Consider the following 24,859-nt stretch of genomic DNA (forward strand, 5'->3'; position numbering starts at 1 on the left):
GGATGGGGCCTCAGGAACAGGAGATTCTGCCTAACACCTTAGAGCCCCTGGCCTGGGTGAGGGTGTGTACCTGGAGTGCCACGCTACTCCATCACCTTAAATTTGTGACTCTGGCATCGTCTCTTAGAATAATAAAAGAAAAGTGGCTTATTCTGAGCAATTTCAATGAATGTGATAATGAAAATTAATTATTGCTTGAAGAAATCCTGTAATAAATAAGACATACACTATTGGTGAGAAAAGAAGGCATACAAAAAAGAAAAAAAACCCCACACTTATTGGCTTAACTCATAATTTTCCAAATGAAGACTTCTCCTTTAAATGGGCTTAAAGACCGAGCGTCTCAATACTTCCAGAATTACATAGACTTTCTAAAGTGATTGTTTTAAAATTTAGTTGCTCTACTAATGTTCCTAAACAGAGGCACTGGCAATTGGTGGAGAATTCATATATCAAAAGGTGTTTGGTGCCGGGTGTTGTGGTGCACACCTGTAATCTCGGTACTTGAAAGAGTGAGACGGGAGGATCGCTGGTTTGAGGCCAAGCTAGTAATTTAGTGAGACTCTCAGCAACTTACTGAAACCCTGTTTCAAAAAGAAAAACATAAAAAAGAGCTGAAGGTAGACTGGAGGTAGAATGAAGAGGTGTTTGGCTTACAAAATAGGGCCATCATTACAGTGAGCTTTCTCCTTTTCCTGATTGGAAGAGAGGCTGCAGAGGACTTGACATACGGACCGGAAATGTGAAATCACACAAAGAAATCATCTGTGGGCTTCTAGAAAAATAAATGCTTCTCACAGAGCAGGGGCGAGGCCCCAAGATTCCCTGCCTAGGCAAGAGCAGATCTCCTAGTTGTTTCCATCATTCTTTGTCTGAGATATACTGTCTGAGATGTACTGTCTTCTGCAAAGTAAAAGTTAAGGGGGTTGATGGGTCATTAACCAATATTATTCTGAATTGTATTTGCTATCGAAAAGGGCACTGTCTTTACATTCCAGAGACATTTTATATGTGGGCTTACAGAACAATAGCTAATTGTGGAACAAATAAAATAAATTAACTAATGGTCTATCTTTTTCAACTCTAGGAAAAAGAGACACAGGTTTAATTTATCAACAACATCATTATTCAAATTAAAATCTTGATGCTTAACAACCTGTACTTGGCAAAATTTATTTTTTAAAACCAGACTTTTTAAACTTTCAGGATAGTATTTATAAAGAAAAACAACAGACACATTATAATTCGATGCTTAAAAGTATTTAGCCATAAGTAGTGGTACAGGCTTTGTAATCACAGTACTTGGGGCTGAGATAGGATGATCTCAGGTTTGAGGCCAGCCTCAGCAATTTAGTGAGGACTTTCTCAACTTAGTGAGACCTTGTTTCAAAACACAAAAATAAAATAGGGTTGAAGATATAGCTCAGAGGTAGAATGCCCTGGGTTCAATCTCTGGCACCATACACACAAAGTATTTAAATGTAATCTCCAATGTAAACATTTATTGGTAAATAAAAATAAGTTATCCAGACACGGTGGTGCACACCATGATACATGATACCCAGCACTAAAAACAAAAGCAAAACAAAATAAAAAACCAAAAAACAAAATGAAACAACAAAATTAAAGGATTAATCCTCCTTATCCCTCAGTATCTCCTCAATGAAGGCTTTTTTAAACCCACAAAGGCTGGCAGTGGCACACTGTAACGTGATTCAGAAATGATAAGGGACATTAACTGGGCGTGGTGGCGTACGCTTGTAATCCCCGCGCTTGGGAGGCTGAGACAGGAGGATCGCACAGGTTTGAAGCCAGCCTCAGCTACTTAGTGAGGCTCCCAGCAACTTAGTGAGACCCTGTTTCCAAATAAAGTATAAAATAGGTCTGGAAGTATAGCCCAGAGGTAGAAAAGCCCCTGGGTTCACCACCAAAAAATAAAAATAAAAAATAAAAAATAAATAAATGATGAAAGTCAAGTCTGCATTCAAGTACCTGTGTGCCTCTGAGCAATTTACTTAACTTTCCTAAGCTTTCTTGTCATTCTCTGTTAAATGTGCAATTAAGTCCTCCTTTATCACAGTTGCCATGAAGAGGAAATAAAAGTGGCAACCTGTGTCTAGGGGTGAGAGATTGTGTGTGTGTGTGGGGGGGGGAACTGACGAAGGAAACATTTCCATCCATGCTGTGTCTCTGTATGAAGTTATCAATGCCAATCTCAGCATTCTGTGTGGGGAGGGGGAGGGAGTGGGGCGGAGGAGCTCACCAAGTGCTGTGTGCACTTATGTTCCATCACCTGAACTTCCTTATGACATGAGATTACACTGCACCAATAAAAGTATATTTAAAAAATAGTAACATCTATTTTCTCTTCACTGGTTCAAAGCCAGGAGGAAGGGACAAGTCTGCAATATTGCTCAGACATTTTTTTCCTCACAGAGGTTTGGGCTTGGCAGATTTTCCTTTTTCCGTTTCTGCCTGAAGAGGGAAAATGTGCAGTGAGATCCGTGGCTGAGAAGCTGAGATTCTGAGGCTGAAATAATTGGATTATTTCAATTATTCTTGTGTGATGACTTTAAAATTCCCTTTATCAGAATTTTCAAAATGTATAATAATCTGATGACTTTTAAAAATGTCATCTCAGGCTGAAGATATGGTTCAGTGATAGAGAACTTGCCTAGAATGTGTGAGGCCCTGAGTTCAATCCTTAGCATCACAAGAAAAAGAAATTTCATCTGGGTGTGGTGGTGCACGCCTGTAATCCCAGTGCTTGGGAGGTTGAGACAGGAGGATTGCGGGTTCAAGAACAGCCTCAGCAACTTAGCAAGACTCACAGCAACCTAGTGAGACCTGTTTCAAAACAAAACTAAAAAGGTCTGCAGGTGGGCCGGACGTGGTGGCGCATGTTTGTAATTCCCGCGCTTGGGAGGCTGAGACAGGAGGATCACGCATGTTCGAAGCCAGCCTCTGCTGGCTTAAGAGACCCTGTTTCCAAATAAAAATATAAAATAGGTCTGGGAGTGTAGCCAGGAGGTAGAAGGCCCCTGGGTTCCATCCCCAGTACCACCAAAAAAAAAGGTCTGTAGGTGTAGCTTGGAGGTTAATGTTCCTAGATTCAACCCCCAGTTTCACAAAGAAACAAAACAAAACACACATCTTTTAAGCATGATGTGGTGGTTTGCGCCTGTAATCCCAGCTTCTCAGAAGGCTGAGGCAGGAGGATCATGAGTTTCAGATCAGCCCAAGCAACATAACAAGACTCCATCTCAAATAAATTAAAGGAAAAATGAAAACAAAACTGTACCTTTTAGCTGGATATATTAATCCTGAAGCATTTGTCTCTTATATCCTGTGTAATTATTTAGACACACATCACATATTTTCTCCATTCCTTTATGGTCTGAATAGTTACATCATTGATATGTCTGAGGGTAGCAAAGAGCTGGAGCCGTTTGGTACTGCTATGGTTTGAATGTCCCCACTAACACTGGGGTTGAAATTGAATCCCCACAGTAAGGCCTTGAGAGGTGGGAGTAGGGGGGCCCTCTGCCCACGAGAATGGATTTGTCCATTCGTGGGTGAGTGGATGGATGGGTTATCTGGAGGGTGGGTCTGTTATAAAGGCCAGCCTGGGCATCTATTATGCATCCTCTCATGGTATGGTGCCCTGCATGGTCTTGGGACTGCAGAGTTCCCCAGCAAGTAGGTCCTCACCTGATGTGGCCTCTTGAGGTCTACAGAACTGTGAGCTGAATAAACTTTTACTTAGAGATTACTTGGAATGAGTTATTTACTAGTAGCAACAGAAAACAGGCTACTTGCAAAAAAAAAATTTTTTTTGAGGTTCCGTGGATGGAACCTAGGGACATTTTAACTCCGAGCTATGCCCCCAGCCCCATTTTTTATTCTTTATTTTGAAGGTCTCATTGAGTTGCAAATGGTCTCACTAAGTAGCTGGGGCTGTCTGTGAACCAGGATCCTCTTGTCTCAGTCTCCCAAATGCTGGGATGACAAGCGTGAGCCACCATGCCCGGCTTACTTGTGAACATTAAGGCAAATTACAGTTCATTCTTTCCCACAACCTGGCTTCTTTATGATTAACTTAATTTATTCTGCAGCTGGGCATATATAAAGCATTTTATTCTAGAACACTTCAGAGTTGACAGATTAATCTCTCTGTGGGCTTTTAAATAATGCTGAATTCTCAGTAAACGTCAGCCCCTCATTCTCCATAATATATTTGCTGAGCTCAGGAATTATCATCTGATATTTCTGGCTGTGTTTTTATTACCTTCTCTTTGGTTCAGATGAAAAGATTGCCAAGATTGTCCAACATCTGTGGGAATGGACTAGAGGGAATAAATGACAATCTAAATCTGATAGTTTGTAAAACACGATAATTACTTCTTGCCCTCTTATCTTTCCCAGTTCCATAAGCATCATATGTTAAACACTAATTAATATATAAGAAATACATATGACTTAATAAAAAAGGCGTTAAAACAAAAACTAAAGCCAAAAGCAATAAAAACTAAGGATGGGCAATGATTGAACTTTTTAATGATTTCAAAACCAGTGATCAATTAAAACACTCAAGTTTGTTTCTTGATACATAATATGTTGTCCTAGCTTAGTTTCACATAAGTAATCAATAAAATATATGTGCCAAGTTGCTTGTAATCCCAGCTCTTGGGAGGCTGAGACAGGAGGATCTCATAGGTTCAAAGCCAGCCTCAGCTATAACTGATAGATATGTGCTGGTTTTATTTTGTGTGTTTGTAGTACTAGGGATTAAACTCAGGGGAATTCTCTCTCTGAGCTACATCCCCAACCCTGTTTTATTTTTTTATTTTGAAGAGTTAACTCATTAAGTTGCTGAAGGCCTTCCTAAATTGCTGAAGTGGGGATCCAACCTATGATCCTCCTCTCTCAGCCTCCCAAGTACTGGGATTACAGGTGTGTGCCACCACATCCAGCTTGGTTTCATTATATTTGGTGTTGGTCTATGCAAAACTAAAGTGATTTTTACTGTACCAAATCTAAATCATTTTGATTCTAAAATGTAATATTATAATCTCTACTAAGTATTCTTTCCACCATTCAATTGAACAAGAAAACAAACAGAAGCAAAAGCTAAAATTTCTCCTAAAATGACTGGTTTTGAATCCATTCAAGTTTTTCTAAAATGATTGAGACATTGAAAAAGAAATTCAGTAGTACAAGTCTTGGCACAATCCTCACCACCACCATTATCCATTTTACAGAAGGAGCTCCTGACTTCTAAGTTTCAGCTAACACTAAGGCTTTCTGTTAACATGATTCTATAGATAAAAGACCCATGTTTACATTTAGGAGGCATTCATAAATACCCATTTTTTTGGTGAATGTGTAAACAGATGGATTAATTGCCATGGCAACCCAAAATGTATCAGGTCAAATACTTGGCTGGCAAATATCTTAGTGATATTTGAAATACTATCGTTTTTACCTAGCCGAGATAGAAAGGCTGGGGAGTGTTCTGCATGAATAAGACAAGCTCTGATGATTGGGAATAGTTTGATAGTGACCTCCCAAGAAGTTTCACAAAGAACTGTGATCTAGTAACACCAGTAGCCATACCAAAGCATGGTGAGTGGAACCAAAACCAGTGGAGGAAAGAAAATCTGAAATTTTAGCCACTGAAAGAATCAAATCAGTTCTTAAAAGAAGCATGCCCACTGATAATTTCCTTAAAGAAGAGCTGAAGCAAATCCAGAAATGTATAACAGAGGTAGGTCACTATCTCAAGGACAAGAGTACCTACCTTCTGGAAAGTATGTTGAACTCTCTAATATTTGGGACCAGGCTGATTTTATTTTGTCACATTTTATCATGATGTAATATTTTTCTGGGAATTTCACTAATAGAAATGTGAACCACAATCAATACTCTTGAAAATAATTATAAATATAGGTACAACCACATGCCTTTTGAAACAAAACATGATCACCCAAGCACACTGACATATAACATACTTTGTCCAGGGAACCAAAAATAAATACAGATTTAAGATCTATCACTAGGGCAGCAAGAACAAAAGCTTATAACATACTTTCCTTGAACCTCAGCTTTCAGCCAAAACCACACCATTCTGTAGAGACACACAGCGTCATGATTGACTGAAGTATTCATGCCCTCTGCCCTTGTTCTTTCTCCTGTCTCCTACAAGTTCCCTCTCCTCTTCTCTCTCTCTCTCTCTCTCTCTCTCTCTCTCTCTCTCTCTCTCTCTCTCTCTCTCTCCCTCTCTCTCAGCATCTGTGTGCATATTGAGTTAGCAGAGAAGCTTTGTGACCAAATTATTCTTGTCCAAAATGTAAAAAGCAGACCTGACCATTATTTATCCACAAATGATGGACAGAATATTGTCCTACTTGGTGCGACAGTCCCTCCACTTTAGAGGGCTCGTCCGGGAACTCACAGTTACTTACCTCAGGAAATGCTTCATTGTGCCTCCCTTGACCATCCAGATGCCAGGCAAACTGTCCTCAAGTAATTGCTTCCAATTTGGCCTTTGTCAAAGTAAGTGTAGGCTGTGGGAAGAAATGGAAGATGTTTACTAATAAGGGGGCTAGAAATCCCAAGTCAAAATTTTCTGCTTACTGAGGTAAGCAGACAACAGGCTACATACCCAGAACATCACTGGCTGGTATTCCACCCAGCAGCACAATTCAGTAGTAGGAGAGTGCAGCTTTAGCCTTTCAGTAATTATACAATTAACCTTTCATTTTAAGTCACTTGCTGGAGATATTATTAGTTTCGTGAGCTTCAATAGTAAGCTTTTCCTCTAGTTTGAGTATATTCCTATATCTTGAGGAACAGTATTCATAAGAAAAATTAGGTATGAAAGTAACCGTTATGGTTAGATATAGAATATCCCCGGAAATGCTCATGTGTTAACATTCAGAGCTGATATAATTAAGTCCTGAGGGTTGTAATCTCATCAGTGGATAAAGCCATTGTAATGGATATTCTGGGTGGTATCCTGGGCAGGTGAGTTGTGGCTGTAGAAGGGAGAGGATCCTGAGGGTGTGGCCCTAGGAACCGTGCTTTTGTCTTTGAAGCCCCTTGCTTGCTTACTCTATTGCTTTTGGCCTCAGTGATATAAGAACAGAGCCCTTGATCTCTCTGCTTTCCACTGCCATGCCCTGAGCTCTGCAGACCCAGCCTGACATAGATTGAACTCTGGAATCTCCAAGGACTGTGAGAAAATAAATCTTCCTTCCTCTAAGTTGTGTAGTCAGTTGTTTGGGATTACAGCAGTGAGAATGTTGACTGAAACAGTAACTGTTCTAATTTCTAGATAGCCTGCCAGGCAGCCTCGACCTCCCAGGAGTACAATTCAAGAAGAGTTAGAAACACCTGATAATAATGCCATTAAACTCAAAAGTAGGGTGCATGCTATGTGTATTATGGAAATATCACACTGAACCGTAATCAATAATTACAATTAATTATCAATACATGTTAATAATAATTTTTATAATAGCTATTGATGTCAGGCATTCAAAATAAATTATGTTCCAGGCCCCATTTAGGGCTGCATTGGGAATACAGCAATAAGACCTTATATGTTCAAAGCACTTTTCAATTTGCTTTCACAAAGCCTATAGCTTCAGATTATTGGTCTTCTTCCTTCTTTATAAGGAGGATACTTGGGACAGACTAAAAGTAGCCATTGGGGATGAGATGGAATGAAACAGACTAAAGAATAGAGAGTTGCTAGAAGCAATAATAGTGAGAAGCTGTCTCCTGAAAGAAGAAACAAATGGAACCGCAGATGGAAGAGTAACACTGGGAACTGAGTGTATGAACCAGTGGCCAAGGGCAGAGGATTACCAGGTAGGACAGCCACGAAATGGGGGAACTCAGCCCAAATAATTGCCATTCTTCTCTTTAATACACATTTGTTTCTACAATATTCCATGCATGCTTTGAAAAGAATGTCCACACACAGCAAATTAAGATTATATGTTGTAACCTTTCTTTGTCATTAGGATAAGATGAAGTTAGAATTCTCATATGACTCAGGTAGTAAAGGGTGGATTACGTTTTAGAAAGATTTTCATCAGAATTTTAAGAATTACCTTTAAACGATTCAATTTTAGTTAGCTAGAAAATTGGTTCACCCGAAATAATGAAATCCCATTTCATAATGGCATGGGATAAATGAAGTAATATGACATTGACGTTAAAGAAAGGGAGAAGCTAAAACATCCTGTCCTCTGTGAAATGGTTCCCGAATTTTCCCACATCTTGAAGGCTTGTGTTTCCAGCACTGTACTGAGCAATACAACACGGTTTAATATCATGGTGAAGCCTTACTATTTAAGGATAAAATACGTAAACATGGCAGGCAGTGTGCATCGTAGTTAAGAGCACTAGTCTTGGAGACAGGGTTCATATCTTGCGTCTCCCAGTAGCCACCTGTGACCTTAGACAAGCTGCTTAATCTCTCTAGGGTTAAATGGGTGACAGTATTTATAACTATCTTGTAGGGTTTGTCTGAGGATTGAATGAAACCAAGCATGGAAGGTGCTTAGCATAGCTACAAGTTTGCAATGGCCCTCAGTGAGTATATACTCATTGGTATTGTTATTATGTTGTCATTCTTATAATATCCTCCTTTAAAGTCAAAGGCAATTTTGTCCAAAATCACCTAGGAACCTGTCAAAATAAAAGTCGATGTGACCTGAATGGGGGGACAATGGGCTGGGGAGGGAGAGAGGAGAACCAAGGTGAAGAATATGTTGAAGGTAGAATTATTGGACTTACGGATTGAATGGGAAAAGTGAAGGGTAGGAAAACAACCATTAGATTTAAGTATCTGTCCTCTACGCAAGAAACTAAGACAACAATTAGATCTCATTTATCTGTCCTTTTAAAGAAAAACACCAAAACTGGCTTTGGCTGGTTGAAGAAAACCCGTTTAAGAGCTATTTAACTCACTGCTCACTGGGGACTCATTACGTAACTTTGCTAAATGTTTCACATAGAAAAACAAAGCAAAACAAAATGCTTATATTAAATTATTGCTATGGATGATGTGTGCTTGTATATCCTCACAAGTCTTGTATTCCATTGTAATGTATGACTACAATGCACCAATAAGATAGTTTTGACTAAAATGCTTTTTAGTCAAAAGTTAAGTGACAGAAATGTGAAAGGTACATGTAAAATAAAAATAAATGTTCAAAAAATTATTGCTAGTTTCTTTTGCAGGAAGTATGCTTGCTAATGCTGTATTGACCAGGTATTTTGGGGGGAGGTGTTTGGGAGCCGTCTATCAGTTTTGGTACTGGGGATTGAACCCAGGAGCATTTTACCTCTGAGCTACACCCCCTTAAGTGGCTGGGCTCAGCCTACTGATGGAGGGAATTAAGTTTGCTCCTTATCTGCACAGTGCTGTAACAAAAGTGTGGCCACACTAGACCATACCAGTATTTCTCCACTTAGCCCAAACTTGGTTTTAAATATAAGCTATGTGCCTGGTTTCTATCTGTATCAGTAATAGAAAAATACAGATATTAAGTTTCTGTTTGTTCAATTCAGAAAGAAGTTCACCATTTTTTCTGGTCAGACTTTAAAGCCACCCGTTTCATAGGATATCATGCTGTCCCTTTTGCATGACTTCCTCTGTAGAGGGACATCAGAATTATCTGGTGCATTTTACATCTCTATAAGTGTTTAAAAATGATTCACTTTTTGTTTCTTTCTCCCTCCTATGGACTGGTACAGTACCTGGTGCACAGAGTGCTCATTATTTGTTAAAATGAATGTTATGCCCTTTTAGGGAAGTGCATTTCTTTGACAGCATCAATTAATAACAACATTTATAAAAACACTGGGAATTTCCCAAGTGGAAGAAAAAATTTTGCCTGTCATTTTAACCAAAATATAGAACACGGTCATCATTCTGGGCTTCCTAACCCTATCAGTGTATTATAGTAATTCTCTCGATGGGTACCAACACATTGCCTTGAACTCATCCAGAGGGAAGGATCAAATGATCATGCTTGCTGGATCAAACACCTTGTGAGATCAGCTGACACTGCAGTGCTGGGCTGTGGGGTTACCTGCCTCTTCATTTTATTTCTCCAGCTGGGAGAAAAGAGACAGCAGAGTGGTCCGCTACTTCTGAAAACTCATCCTCTCCCCTGACATCAGGGGACTTGCCCTGCCTCCTTTGAGCAAGAAGCCCCCTGAGGCTCTCTGAAAAGTACGGAAGGGTAACCCTACCTCTTACAAGTCCAGCTATCTATTGAACACGCCAGGGAATGAATTAGAGACTCAACTAGAGGGAACAGAGATCCTTTCTTTAAAATCTTGATTCATACATGAGACAAAGTCTACATAGCCTTTCACATTCTGATTGTGTCCCCGGTAACAACCAAATACCTGTGAACTCATTGTGTTTACATGCACATAAAAGACAATCAACAAAGTAAACACTGTTACTTTCTATGTTCTGCCTGATTTGGGGTTATCCTAGTTTTGGAAAAAAAATATTATAGAGCTCACATTTAAAAATAAAGTCCAATTTTTAAAAATGAAGTCTCAGTTTGAGGTTTTGTGAAATTATTAATAATAGTCTATATATAGATACATATATATGTATCTATATATATATTTTTTTTTGCAATATTGGGAATGGAACTCAGGGGCACTCTAACTCTGAGCTATATCCCCAGCCCTATTTTATATTCTTTATTTCGAAACAGGGTCTCACTGAGTTGCAAAAAGCCTCACTAAGTAGTTGATGCTGTCTGCGAACCATGATCCTCCTGTCTCAGCCTCCCAAGTACTGGGATTACAAGTATGCACCACCACGCCTGGCTCAATAATAGTTAATATTGACACAGTACTTGCTATGTGCTGAGTTCGATTCTATGGGCTTTATTTACATTAGTTCACTTAATCTTATCCATTTTATGAAGTGAATAATAATTATTATCTCCATTTTGCAGCAGAGGAAATCGAGATGCTGTAACCTTTCAAGGTCACATAGCTAATATGCGGCAGAACTGGAATTCAAACCCATGCAGCCTGACTCCTGAAACAGTGCTCCTCATCATTGTCCTGGGCAGCCTCAGAGACCACTGAAGCAAAATTCTAGATTGCTATAAGAGGAAGGAGAATGCACGGTGCATTCTAGTTAAATGAAACGTCAGAGCTGGGGATCATCAAGGCCTGGGTGCAAAACCTGTACGTCTAAACTAAACAGCATTCTCTGGGAGCTACCTTGGGAACCCTAACGGTAACTTATTACCCGGCCTCGAATGTACTGAGATCCTAACAGCGACATCCCTCTGTCAGTCGGCCAGGAGGAGATTTGGCAATCTAGCAGAAACAGACACAGCCTTCTTTTTTGTCAGTCCTTTCTTCAGTGATGGCTGCTCTTTGTGATGGATGGAGGAAATGAGATGGAGAAGAAGGACAACTATTCTGGTGTAGGCCCAAATTAACAGATACCAGAAGCCAGTGTGTTTTGTGATGTAATTAATTCTGCTCACAGCTCCCATTCTTTATTATGCTTTGCGTGTTTGCATGGCTGTGGGTGATTTTCAGTAAATTAGAAAAAGTTTTTTCAAAACCAGCTGCCAGCAGGAAGCATGTCTGTGTGGGAGCATGAGGCAAGGGCTCAGTTGGTTTTGTGGATAAGAAGGACGTGATAAGAGCCACCTGCCCGAGGGGCTGGGCTCTAGAGAGCAGAACCACAAACATCGCAGGAGAATCGGCCTTCTTAAATCAAATGGGCCTAGCATCAGACAGAAATGGGGTGAAAAAAAAATGGGTCTGAATTAGCAAAATCAGACAGTGACTGTTTTTGTCTTGTTTCATATTTCATTAAGTCCTAAGAAGTGCTGTGTCTACCTGAGGAAAAAGACAGATAAGGGACTCATGATCTTCAGAGGACATGATGGGTGTGGTGGTGTATGCCTGTAATCTCAGTTCTTGGGAGTACAGGAAGATCACAGGTTCGAGGACAGCCTCCGCAAGTAGTGAGACTCTCATCAAGCTAGTGAGACCCTGTTTCCAAATAAGAAATAAAATCGGGCTAGAGGTCTAGCCTGGAAGTAAAAAGCTCATGGTTTCTACACCCAGTGACACACACACACACACACACACACACACACACACACACACACACACGGACATAATGCAATGAAATTCTACCAAAGGAATCATTTTAAAAATTAAAGAAATGAAAGAAGGGGAAGGGAAGAGAATGCAAAAATGAGAAAAATTGTTTTTCCTAATGCTTTTCATACTAATTTAAAAAATTAAATCTAAATTTAAAAAATTTCTAAGCCTTTGAAGCATGTAAAAAAATCAAAATTTGGCTTTATATCAGGTATGCACATGAGAAAATTAAGCAATATAAAAATTTTCCATCACAGAGAAATGAGAAATCTTTCCAATTGTGCAATTTACAGTTCACAGTGCTACCCCACATATCATATTAGCGGTATAATGTTCGTGCATAATAATCTCCCAGAGATCACTTCCAGAACCTTCCATTCCCCCTTTTAGCTTGAAAAAATACTCTTTTGACACACACTAAAATGACAACTAAAAAGATCTTTTCCCTTTGGGAGGGGATTAAAATACTCATCCAGAGGGGTGTGTGTGTGTGTGTGTGTGTGTGTGTGTGTGTGTGTGTTTTATGTGTGTGTTTTATTTTTACAATGGCAGATGCCTATAACTCCGGTACTTGGGAGGCTGAGACAGAAGAATTACAAGTTTGAGTCCATTCTCAGCAACCTAGTGAGATCCTGTTTCAAAATAAAAAATAAGCCTGGTGTAGTGACATAGAACAGTACTTGGGAAGCTGAGACAGGAGGATCGCAGGTTTAAGGACAAGCAGTGAGACTCTTATCAACCTAGGGAGACTCTGTTTCAATATAAAACTAAAATAAGGCTGGGAATGTAGCTTGGAGTTAGACTGTCCTGGGTTCAACCCCTAGTACCACAATAAATAAATAAATAAATAAATAAATAAATAAATAAATAAATAAATAGTCCAGGTGTAGCTCAGAGGTAGAATGTCTCAGGGTTCAACCCCCAGTCTCAGTATAATAAGAAATTAGTAGACTTCCGGGAAGATGGCGACCGAGAAAAGCGGGGCTTAAGAGTCCCGCTAACAACCAATCTCCATTACCACAAAAAGAGCGCCTTTCATAGCCAGAAAACACCATCACCAGAAAAACAAAAAAACCACCAGGCTCCAGAGAGAAAGCGGACTGAGAACAGAGCTCAGGGCCACAGAGGAGACACACGCGCCCGAGGACGCGGCAGCAGCGCCATACTGCCGGCGGCAGCGGCGAACTCAGCGGACGGCTACAGCAAGCCGAGGTGAGCCGATGCGGAACAGCCAGGCGGGATCTTTCAGCGCAGACAGCATTTAAAGCTCCCAGTGGCTGAGCTCAGCACACGCTGCAGGGATTCAGAGTGGAAATCAAAACCAGAGAAGAAAAAATACGCCAGCCTCATGGCCGAGGGCGTGGCAGAGGCGCCATATTGTCACCGGCGGAGGCAGCAGCAGTGAATTCACCGAGTCCAGTACAGCTACATCTACGTACTCAAGAACAGTGAGTCAAATTGCGGGCTACAGAGGAGAAATCCCAGTATTGTGCCTCCTGGGACTTGACCCAGTGAGGGAGTGGTGGTGGCAGAGATATCACACCATAGGAGAGCGTGCAACCTGGCACCCCCCATAGTTTAAAGCAGCCTCTATCGACTCCCTGGGTCGGAGACTCTGTGATACAACCCAGTAAAGGAGTAGTAGGGTCTGAGATAATACAGACTCGAGATCCAGAGCACCTTAAGTGAAGCCATAGTGACCCAAGGGAAGAACCCAGAGAAGGCACAAACCTCCGAAATCATGGGAAAGAGGAATAACACTGAAGTAATGAATGTGCACAACCCCACAACATCAGAACCTGATAAAACAGAAAATCAGAGATTTCTAGAAGATCAAATCAGGAAAATAACTGTAGAAATAATAGAGGTGCTTCGAAAAGAACTCAGAGAGAGCCAAAAAGAGATAAAGGATGCAATTAATGAAGTAAAGGCCTCAATTCAAAGCACAAACAACCGATTAGACCACATGGAGAACAGAATCGCGCTCTTAGAAGATGAGCAATCCAAAAATGAATGCATAGTTTCTAATCTAGAAAAAGATATCCAACAGCAGGAATCTGACATTGAAGAAATATGGGCCCATCTTAAGAGAGCTAACCTAAGAATAATTGGAATAGAGGAGGGAAAAGAAAGTGATACCAAAGGGATCAACAATCTCTTCAAGGAAGTAATAGCAGAAAATTTTCCAAATATAGAGCAAGAGGTTGATACACAGATCCAGGAAACTTATAGAACTCCCTTTAGACAGGATTGGAGAAGAGGATCCCCACGCCATATAATTGTCAAAATGACCAATGTGGAAGCCAAGCAGAGAATCTTAAAGGCAACAAAAACAAAGGGCCAAGTGACATTCAGAGGCAAACCAATTAGAATCACTCCAGACTTCCCAAACCAAGTCATGAGAGCCAGAAGGGCTTGGAGTAACATATTCCAAACTCTGAAAGAAAACAACTTCCAGCCAAAAATTTCCTACCCAGCAAAACTTTCTATCAAATTAGATGGAGAAATAAGAAGCTTCCATGACAAACAGAAACTGAAGGAATTTATGTCTTCAAAACCAGCGCTAGAGAAAATACTCAAAGAGATTAACTACAAAGAAGAAATAGGTAACACTCACCAGAACCAGAGAAACAAGAGTTTCCATCCAACAGACAACTAAGATTGGTTATCTGTGGAGATTCATTATTTATGTTAGTCTTTTACCTATCTCTAAATTGTATTGTTTGCCTTTATTGTTGTTAATCTTTAGGATTTCTAGTTGGAATATTAATATACCTTCAGATATAGCATTTGGAAATATTTTATCCAATTCTATTAGTAACTTTTAACTCTGTTTACATTGTCTTTGGATATACAATATTTTCTTTTATTTTTTAGGGAGTTTGTATATTCTTCTGTTGCCTGTGCCATTGAAATCATATCCAAGAAATCACTGCCAATTTCAATGTTGTGAGGTTTTATGACCCAGATTTTCTCCTAAAAGTTTATAGTCTTAAGATTTATATTTAGGTCTTTTATCTAGTTTGAGTTAATACTTGTATGTGGGATTAGGTAAGGGTCCAATTTTATTCTTTTCCATGTAATTATTATTTTTCAACAATATTTAGTTAAAAGATTATTATTTCCACCACCAAATCTTCATGGAAACCTTGTCAAAAATAACTTGACAATATAGGGAAGAAGTTAGCTCTAGGCTTGTATTTAACTCCAATGGTCTATATATATGCCTTTAGAACAGTACTACACTGTTTCAATTATTGTAGCTTTATATGGTTTGAAATCAGAAAATATACATCTTCTAGCTTTGTTTTTGCTTCGAGATTGTTTTGGGTATCTAGAGTCCATATTCCATATCAGGATAGATTTTTTTCTGAAAAATAAATATATGATAGTTTCACCTAAAAAAAAGAAAAAAATATTCTCTGGTAAGAAAGAAAGCAAAAAGAAATATTGAAATGTTATATTTAAGTCATCAAAAGCTTGGCATCAGACAAATGAAACTGTTATGTGAGATTATCATTTTTAATTTTGGATAAATTGCTATAATACTAGATGTCAACCACTAAGCCAAGCATGGGAGGGAGGGATGGGGAGAGAATGGGGTGGGGATCGGGTGGGGGCTGACTGGGCGATGTGTGCATGTATGTCTACAAAAGTTTGTATCCCACTATGATGTATGAATACAGTGCACCAATAAAATAAAATTAAAAAAAAAAGAAAAAAAAAAAGAAATTAGTAAACATTGACTATTTATTTAATAAAAGTATTGATACTGAGCAGGCATAGTGGTATATACCTATAATCCCAGCTACTCAGGAGATAGAGGCAGGAGGATCACAAGTTTAAGTCCAGCCAGGGAAACTTAGTGAATTCCTGTCTCAAAATTAAACAATAAAAGTGAGTGTGTGTAACTCAGTGGTAAAGCACTTGCCTCACCATGTACAAGACCCTGGGTTCAATCCACAGTAGTGGGAGAAAAAAATGACACGCTTGAACTGAAGAAGGAGAAAGGATGTGTACAAGGAAGAGGACTTAGGTATGAAAGGTCAATCTTCATTTCTATTATAGAAAATCAGTTCTATTTTATTTTTTATTTTTTTTGGAAACTGAGTCTCACTAAGTTGTGAAGCGTCTTGCTATGTTTCTGAGGCTGACTTTGAATCTGCTATGATTCTCCTGTCTCAGTATCTCAAGTACTGGGATTATGGGTATGTGCTACCACGCCCAGCTCTAATATTTTTTACATACTGAGAAAGAGTAGTCAGAGTAAATGGTTATTTAGAAGTCAGGTGGACATTAGTTCGCTTGTCCATTTTTGGATTGGGTTATTTGTTTACTTAGTGCTGAGTTTCTTCAGTTCTCTGTATATTCTAGATATTAGTCTTGTAACAGAGGAATAGTTGGCAAAATTCTTTCCCATTCTGTTGGCTCTCTGTTGAGGTTTTTAATAGTTTCCTTTCCTTTACAGAAGCTCTTCAGTTTAACGCAATCCCACGTATTGATCTGCCTTTTAGTTTCTTTGCCTTTGGGGTCTTGTTGAAAATTTTTTCCCGTGTCTTTGTGTTGAAGTGTCAATCCCCAGTACCAAAATAATAAGAAATTAGTAAACATTGACTATTTATTTAATAAGAGTATAGATATTGGCCAAGTATAGTTGTGTATAACTGTAATCTTAGCTACTCAGGAGATGGAGGCAGGAGGATTACAATTTTGAGGCCAGCCAGAGGAACTTAGTGAAATCTTGTCTCAAAATTAAACAATAGGGTGTATTCATTTCGAGTCACCCCTCATGCCATTTTGGCATGGGGCTGTATTTTTATTTTCTGTATTTCTATCTCTTAATAAACTTCTTTAAATCTTCAAAAAAAATTAAACAATAAAAGGTGGAATGTAACTCAGTAGTAAAGTACTTGACTCTTCAAGGAGCTGCAAGGTCTCTGGTCTGATTTCCAGGCCTTCAATCCATCTTGAATTGACTCTTGTGCAGGGTGAGAAAATGGGGTTTAGTTCCATTTTTCTGTATATGGTTAACCAGTTTTGCCAACACCATTTGTTGAAAAAGCTATCTCTTTTCCAGTGTATGTTTTTGGACCCTTAGTCAAGAAATAATGGCCAATAAATGTATAAAAAAAGTGTTCAACATCACTAGTAATCAGAGAGATGCAAATCAAAACTACCCGAGATTTCACCTAACTCCAACTAGAAAGGCAATCATTCAAAAGACAAACAACAATAAATGCTGGCGAGGATGTGGAGAAGTGGGAACTCTGATACATTGTTGGTGGGATTGCAAATTAGTGCAACCACTTTGGAAAACAGTATGGAGGATCCTCAGAAGAATGGGAATGAACCTATCCTATGATCCAGGAATAGCACTTCTGGGTATCTACCCAGAAGAATGAAAACCAAACTATGAAACTAATGCATGCATATCTATGCTCATAGCTGTGCAATCCACAATTGCCTAACTATGGAAGCAGCCAAGATGTCAACCAACAGATGAATCCATTACAAAACTATGGGATATGTACCAAATGGAATTTTATTCAGCCATAAAAATGAACAAAATTATGTCATTTACAGGGAAATGGATGGAACTGGAGAACATTATGCTAAGTGAGATTAGTCAGTCACAAAAAGTAAGAAATTGGATGCTCTCCTTAATTTGTGGAAGCTAGGGAGAAAATGGGCCGTAAGAGAACTCCAGATGAAGAAGGAAAAACTATAGATGAGCAAATAAGGTGACTTAACTGAGGGGCATAGGAGGGGGAAAGAGGAAAATTCCCTAATATACATGATGTGCGTTCACAAACATATCAAGGTCAATCACTAAGCCAAACATGAGAAGGAGGGAAGGAGGAAGGAATTGAGGAAGGGCTAAATGAGCGATTTGTGCATAGATGCCTCTACCATCTTGTACCCCGTTAAGATATATAATTACAATGCACCAATAAAAATTTATAAAAATGTCAGGTGGAACCAGAAGAAAAAATTAAAGAAATTAAAGGGGGATATGCCTGAGAAATAAGTCTGAAATAGAGATGGATTGGGGTGCTTGGCATGGTTGCACACATCTGTAATTCAAGTACTTGGGAGGCTGAGATAGGAAGATTACAGGTTCAGGACCAGCCTCAGCAACTTAGTGGCACCCTCAGCAACTTATTAAGACCATTTCAAAATAATCAAATAGGGCTTGTGGTTTAGCTCAGTGGTAGAACACCCTTGGGTTCAATCCCTAGTGCCAAAAGGAGGAAAGGGCAGAGAGAGGAAGAAGAAGGAGGAGGAGGAGAAGGAGAGAAAAGGATAGGAGGGAGGGGAAGGAAGGGTATGAGGACCGCTCTTTTCCCATTCTAAGTCTTGTAGTACTATGATATTTTAAATGATGTGAAAATGTTACTTTGAGAGAAACAAAAACTTAAAACTCCAGAGGTGGAGCTTCCAGCTCAGGCTGGGACTATAGTCACTTCTCGAGATCCAGTACCATCAACCCCAAGTTAAACCACACATCTACAAAACAAAATGAATCAGGTATGGTGGTGTAGGTTTGTAATCCCAGTCCTTGGGAGGCTGAGACCGGAGAATCACAGGTTCAAAGCCAGCCTTGGCAATTTAGCCGCTCTCAGCAACCTAGTGAGACCCTGTTTCCAAATAAGAAATAAAATCAGGCTGGAGGTATAGCTTGGAGGTAGAATGCCTCTGGATTAAACCCCAGTACCAAAAACAAACCCAAACAAAACAAAATGAAGAAGCTAAGCCTCAAGGAACTAGAGTGTTGCCTACAGAAAGTGGATGCATTTGGAAAACCCAAGCTACTTCTAGAACAGTGTCTGACCAGACCACACACTAAAGGCATGTGATGGATTTGACATAGATGAAGATGCATGGCAAAGGTTTAACTGAAATGTAGGAGAGTTTGAGATAACAAAAGTTGACACGGTTCAATGTGATGTGTGCTCATTGGTTACCAGAATGTCCAAGTAATTTGATATATAATTATGAATTCTCCTTTTGGGAGCAAAACTATAAAGGGATAGGTATAGCATTTGGGGGAACTGTATTTGGAAATGGCAAAAATACTTACAGAATCTTCTATGAGAGTATGTTTCATAAGAAAGCCATAGAAAGAAAAAATAAAGATAAAATAATATTGCAGAAGTGTGGTATAACCCCTTCACATCATACAAATTTTATATGTTAAAAAAAAAAAAAACAGTGGCCAGGCCTGGTGGTGCACACTTGTAATCTCAGCACTTGGGAGGCTGAGACAGGAGGATCTCAGTTCGTGGACAGCCTCAGCTACTTAGTGAGGCCCTCTGTAACTCAGTGAGACCCTGTTTCAAAAATTAAAGAATAGTGCCGGGTGTGGTGGCACATGCTTATAATCCCAGCGCTTAGGAGGCTGACAGGAGGATCGCACAGGTTTGAAGCCAGTCTCCGCTACTCAGTGAGGCTCTCAGCAACTCAGTGAGACCCTGTTTCCAAATAAAATATAAAATATGTCTGGGAGTATAGTCTGGAGGTAGACAGCCTCTGGGCTCCACCTCAAGTACCATCCCCCAAAAAAGAATAAAAATAGGCTGTGGGTGTAGCTCAGAAGTTGAATGTCCATCTCCTGTACTGAAAAAACAAACAAACAAACAAACAAACAAACCGTGGAGACAGGAATAGTGGCACACACTTGTAATCCCAGCATTCAGGAGTCTGAGAGAGGAGGCTCGCGGTTCGTGGACAGCCTTAGCTTCTTAGTAAGTTTCTTTGCAGCTCAGTGAGACCCTGTTTCAAAAATAAATAATAAAAATAGGGCTAGGAGTGTAGCTCGGAGGTAGAATGCCTCTGGGTTCTATACCCAGTACCGCAAAAACAAAACAAAAGAAAACAAAACCCAGTGGACATTGAAATGGAACTAATTCATTTTTAAGAAAAAAAAAAACCCTACAAATACAATTAAAGCTTAAAACCTAATTAAAAGCTGGATGTGGTGGCATATACTTATAATCCCAGTACTTGGAGGCTGAGGCAGGAGGATGCCAGGTCCAAGACCAGCTTTGCAATTTAGCAAGGCATTCAGCAACTTAGTGAGATTCTGTTTCGAAATAAAAATAAAATAGGGAGTGTAGCTCAGAGGCAGAATGCTCCTAGGTTTAATCCCCAGTATAGCCAACCCCCCCACAACTCTAATTAAATACAAATTTTGTATACCAAAAATGTACTGAAAATTCTAAGTATGTTTCCTAAAGATTTAAAAATGATATTGTGAAGCCGGGCTTGGTGGCTCATGCTTGTAATCTCAGCATTTGGGAGGCTAAGACCGAAGGACTGTGGTTCGTGGACAGCCTCAGCTACCTAGTGAGGCCCTCTGCAACACAGTGAGACCTGGTTTCAAAATAAAGAATAAAAAATAGGGAAGTGGGTGTAGCTTGGAGGTCAAATGTCCCTGGGTTCCATCCCCAGACCCGCAAAAAAAAAAAAAAAAAAAAAAAAGAAGACATTGTGGTTATATATAGTTTTAAAAGTCTTGCCAGGCACGGTTGTAATCTCAGTACTTGGGAGGCTGAAACAGGAAGATCACAGACTGGCGGCCAGCCTCAGTTACTTGGTGAGGCCCTTTGCAATTCAGTGAGACCCTGTTTCAAAATAAAGAATAAAACATAGTGCTGGGGATATAGCTTGGAGTTAGAATACCCCTGGGATCAATCCCCAGTACCAAAAAAAGTAGTATCTGGGCGTGGTGGTGCACACCTGTAATTTCAGTACTTGGAAGTTGACACAGGAGGATTGTGGGATCAAGGCCTGCCTCAACAACTTACTGAGGCCCTCAGCAACTTAATGATACCCTGTTTAAAAATTTTTCTTTTTTTGGTGGTACTGGGGTTCCTGGAAGCCCTGGCTACACTCCCAGACCTATTTTATATTGTTTTTATTTGGAAATAGGGTCTCCTAAGCCAGCGCGTGTGGCTGGCTTCAAACCTGCACGATTCTCCTGTCTCCGCCTCCTAAGCGCGGGGATTACAAGAGTGTGCCACCACGCCCGACCCCTGTTTTTATTTATTTATTTTTATTTATTTATTTATTTATTTTTGGTGGTACTGGGGTTCCTGGAAGCCCTCCTTCCTCCGGGCTACACTCCCAGACCTATTTTATATTTTTGAAACAGGGTCTCTTACGCCAGCACGGCTGGCTTCGAACCTGCGCGATCCTCCTGTCTCCACCTCCCAAGCGCGGGGATTACAAGCGTGCGCCACCACGCCCGGCCCGACCCCTGTTTTTAAATTTAAAAAATAGGGCTGGGTTTATGGCTCAGATAGAACAACCCTGGGTTCAATCTCAATAAACCTCCTGCACAGTCTTTATTTTTTGGAAATATATACTGGCATATTTACAAATATAATGATATAGTGCCTGGGATTTGCTTGAAAATAAAATGGGTGGGTAGAGGGCAAAGTTAGAGATCCAACAATATTTGTCCGGAGTTGATGAAATTTTAATGTTGGATACATTATGCTAGTGTGTATATATAAATTTTCCAAATAAAAAGTTATCAAAAAACATGTTATCCACAAAAATCACATTGCAAGCATATTAGTATTTTTATAGCCAAGCAAAGCTATGATGATTCACACCTGAATTTGTTCATAACAGAAACTAGAGGTAAATCTACACTCTTTAGTAGATTTGGGAGACTATAAGACACTAGTAAGAAGGAATTTGGCATTTAACCTACATAATTTCTATGACTGACTAAGTTCTCTGAGGGTCTCTTTGAATCTTCTAGTCTGTAGTCTTGGTATGCTGTTAGGCACGGTAATTATTTAAATAATTACTCAGTGGATTTTTTACTTGATGGTACAAAATATACTTTTGAATATCAATGATGTCTTAGGTTCAGTGAATACAGGAGAAGAACTGAGCAGGAAAAAGTACCTATTAAGACACTGCATGCTCTCATAATCCTTCCTAATTTTTTTGGGGGGGTGATGGTAATAGGGATGGAACCCCTCTACCTCCGTAGTACACTCCCAAACCTATTTTTTATATTTTTATTTGGAAACAGGGTCTCCTAAGCCAGTGCACGCGGCTGGCTTCGAACCTGCGCGATCCTCCTGTCTCCGCCTCCCAAGCGCGGGGATTACAAGCGTGCGCCACCACGCCCGGCCGACTTCCTAAATTTTTCAGTGTCAAAAAGAAAGAGACTAGCCGAACGTGGCGGTGTGAGTTTGTAATCCCAGCATTTGGGAGGCTGAGACAGGAGGATTGCGGTTTGGGTACAGCCTCGGCTACTTAGTGAGGCCCTCAGCAACTTAGTGAGACCCTGTTTCAAAATAAAGAATGAAGTCTGGAGTGGTGGTGCACACTTGCAATCACCGCTCTTGGGAGGCGGAGACAGGAGGATCGCGCCGGCTGAAAGCAAGCCTCGCTGGCCTAAGAGACCCTGTTTCCAAATAAAAATATGAAAATGGGTCTGGGAGTGTAGCCCGAAGGTAGAAGGGTTTCCAGTACCACCAAAAAAAAAAAAAAGAAGAAGAAGAAGAAGAAGAAGAAGAAGAAGAAGGAGGAGGAGGAGGAGGAGGAGGAGGAGGAGGAGGAGGAGGAGGAGGAGGAGGAGGAGGAGGAGGAGGAGAAGGAAATAGGGCAGGGGTTGTAGCTCCGAGGTAGAAGAATTCCCCTGGGTTCCACTGACCCCCCCCCAAAGAAAAGAGACTATAATCAATTTATCATCAAAGGATGCAATGTGAATATACACACATATTTATTTATTTTTTTGTTTTTGTTTTTTTGGTGGTACTGGGGTTCCTGGAAGCCCTTCTACCTCCGGGCTACACTCCCAGACCTATTTTAACATTTTTATTTGGAAACAGGGTCTCCTAAGCCAGCACGCGCGGCTGGCTTCGAACCTGCGCGATCCTCCTGTCTCTGCCTCCCAAGCGCGGGGATACAAGCGTTCGCCACCACGCCTGCTACACACATATTTAGCAGCAAGTATCAAATAATTGCCAAAACGTTGACATGCGTTAGTTAAAAAAGAAAAGAACAATTCCATTACGATGTATGAATACAGTACACAAATAAAAAAAATAAATTAAAAAAAAGGACAAAAAAGAAAATTTGTCTCTTGGAATTGATGAAGCACAATATTTATTTTCCTGAAAAGTAGACTTTGTTATCCTAACCCTTTATCACCATACTAAATCAATCTTTATAATTACTAGACCCATAAGTTTATGTCTCCACCTTGAGTTTTCCAGCAGAATCCCTTGCTCCTCCTACTTATCCCTGTTTCACTGACTTCAAAATACCAGCTTTGTATATCTCTTTCCATTTGTCCAATGCCAAGTAAGGTATCTTGTCTCATACATACTCAGAGAATGAATAAACATTTCCTTCTGTGCCTTTCAGAGTGATGTGCGCTCAGTAAATCCTAATGACTGATACATCTCCAGAAACATGGACTTAAACCCTGTACCAGTCAGGGTTCATTGCTGCAAGAAACAAAATATGCCTATTCAAACAGAAAAGGAATTTGTGCTGAAGGTAACCCACAGATTGTCCAGGTGGCTGAGAAACTGGGTTTGGAGGCTGTGTAGCCAAAAATAAAAGCTTCAAATGTTGACACAGAACCAGCCCAGTAGAGATACCTCTACTGCCACCACCAGGCACAGACTGGTATTATCCCCACGGACCCTCCCGCATGGCAAGGGGCATTTCTGACTACTAGAGCATTTGACAGTGGGGCAGAGTTTGGGTCATGGGCACAGGTCTGTGGTGCAAGAATGTCTGGGAAATAAAGCATCTGCTCCTCACATCTCCTATAGTGGGGGGCAGGTGCTGTCTCATACTACAGGAGAGCCCGTGTGATGGTTAATTTTTTTGAGGGGGCGCTACAGGGATTGAATCCAGGGGAGTTCTATCCTGGAGCTACACTCCCACAAGCTCCAGTTGTGCTCCTCCTGTCTCAGCCTCCCAAATACTGAGACTACAGCAGTGCATTATCATGCCTGGCTCATGATTTTAAGTGTCAAGTTGATTGGTCATGGAGGGCACAGATTAAACATTATTTCCACGTGTCTGTTAAGGTGTTTTTGGATGTGATTAGCATTTGAATCAGTAGACCCAGTAAAGTAGATTGCTCTCCCCCAGTATGTTTGTGTAGCTCTCAATCTGTTGAAGGCCTGAATAGAACAAAAAGCTGAAAGACAGGAATTGGCTCCTTACCTGCTGGTCTGGAACTATTTTTTTACTTGACCTTGCACTAGAATTACACCATCAGCTTTCCTGTGTCTCCAGATTGCAGGCAGTATATCATGGGGCTTTTCTTCATATATACAATATATGATTACATATATGTATATATTCACATATATATTCACATATACATATATGTATTCATATAAGTATACATGTATACATATATATACTTCTTTTCACATAAATATGCATATATAATAACACTAATATATCATATATGAATATATGTGAAATGTATATATATACATGTATATATGAATATGTATATGTACTATTTTTTTGCAGTACTTCGGATGGAACCCAGGGGCATTCTACCTCCAATCCACACCCCCAGCCCTATTTTTTATTCTTTATTTTGAAAAAGGGCCTCACTAAGTAGCTGAGGCTGTCCGTGAACCACGATCCTCCTGTCTCAGCCTCCCAAATGCTGGGATTACAG

General features: G+C 40.0%; 1 protein-coding gene across 1 annotated transcript in view; it reads right to left on the reverse strand.

The window, feature by feature from the left end:
- The window catches only part of ELMOD1 (ELMO domain containing 1), a gene marked incomplete at both ends in the record, with an annotated part of 43,875 nt that extends 37,376 nt beyond the window's left edge, over window positions 1-6,499 (reverse strand). Inside the window, one exon of the mRNA XM_080714503.1 lies at window positions 6,465-6,499. Within this exon, the coding sequence (XP_080570629.1) occupies window positions 6,465-6,499 (35 nt within the window). The remainder of the gene's footprint in view (window positions 1-6,464) is intronic.
- Window positions 6,500-24,859: the final 18,360 nt, after the last annotated feature.

The sequence above is a fragment of the Muscardinus avellanarius genome (assembly GCF_963383645.1).
Source record: "Muscardinus avellanarius genome assembly, chromosome: 1".
In the NCBI taxonomy this organism is placed as follows: domain Eukaryota; kingdom Metazoa; phylum Chordata; class Mammalia; order Rodentia; family Gliridae; genus Muscardinus; species Muscardinus avellanarius.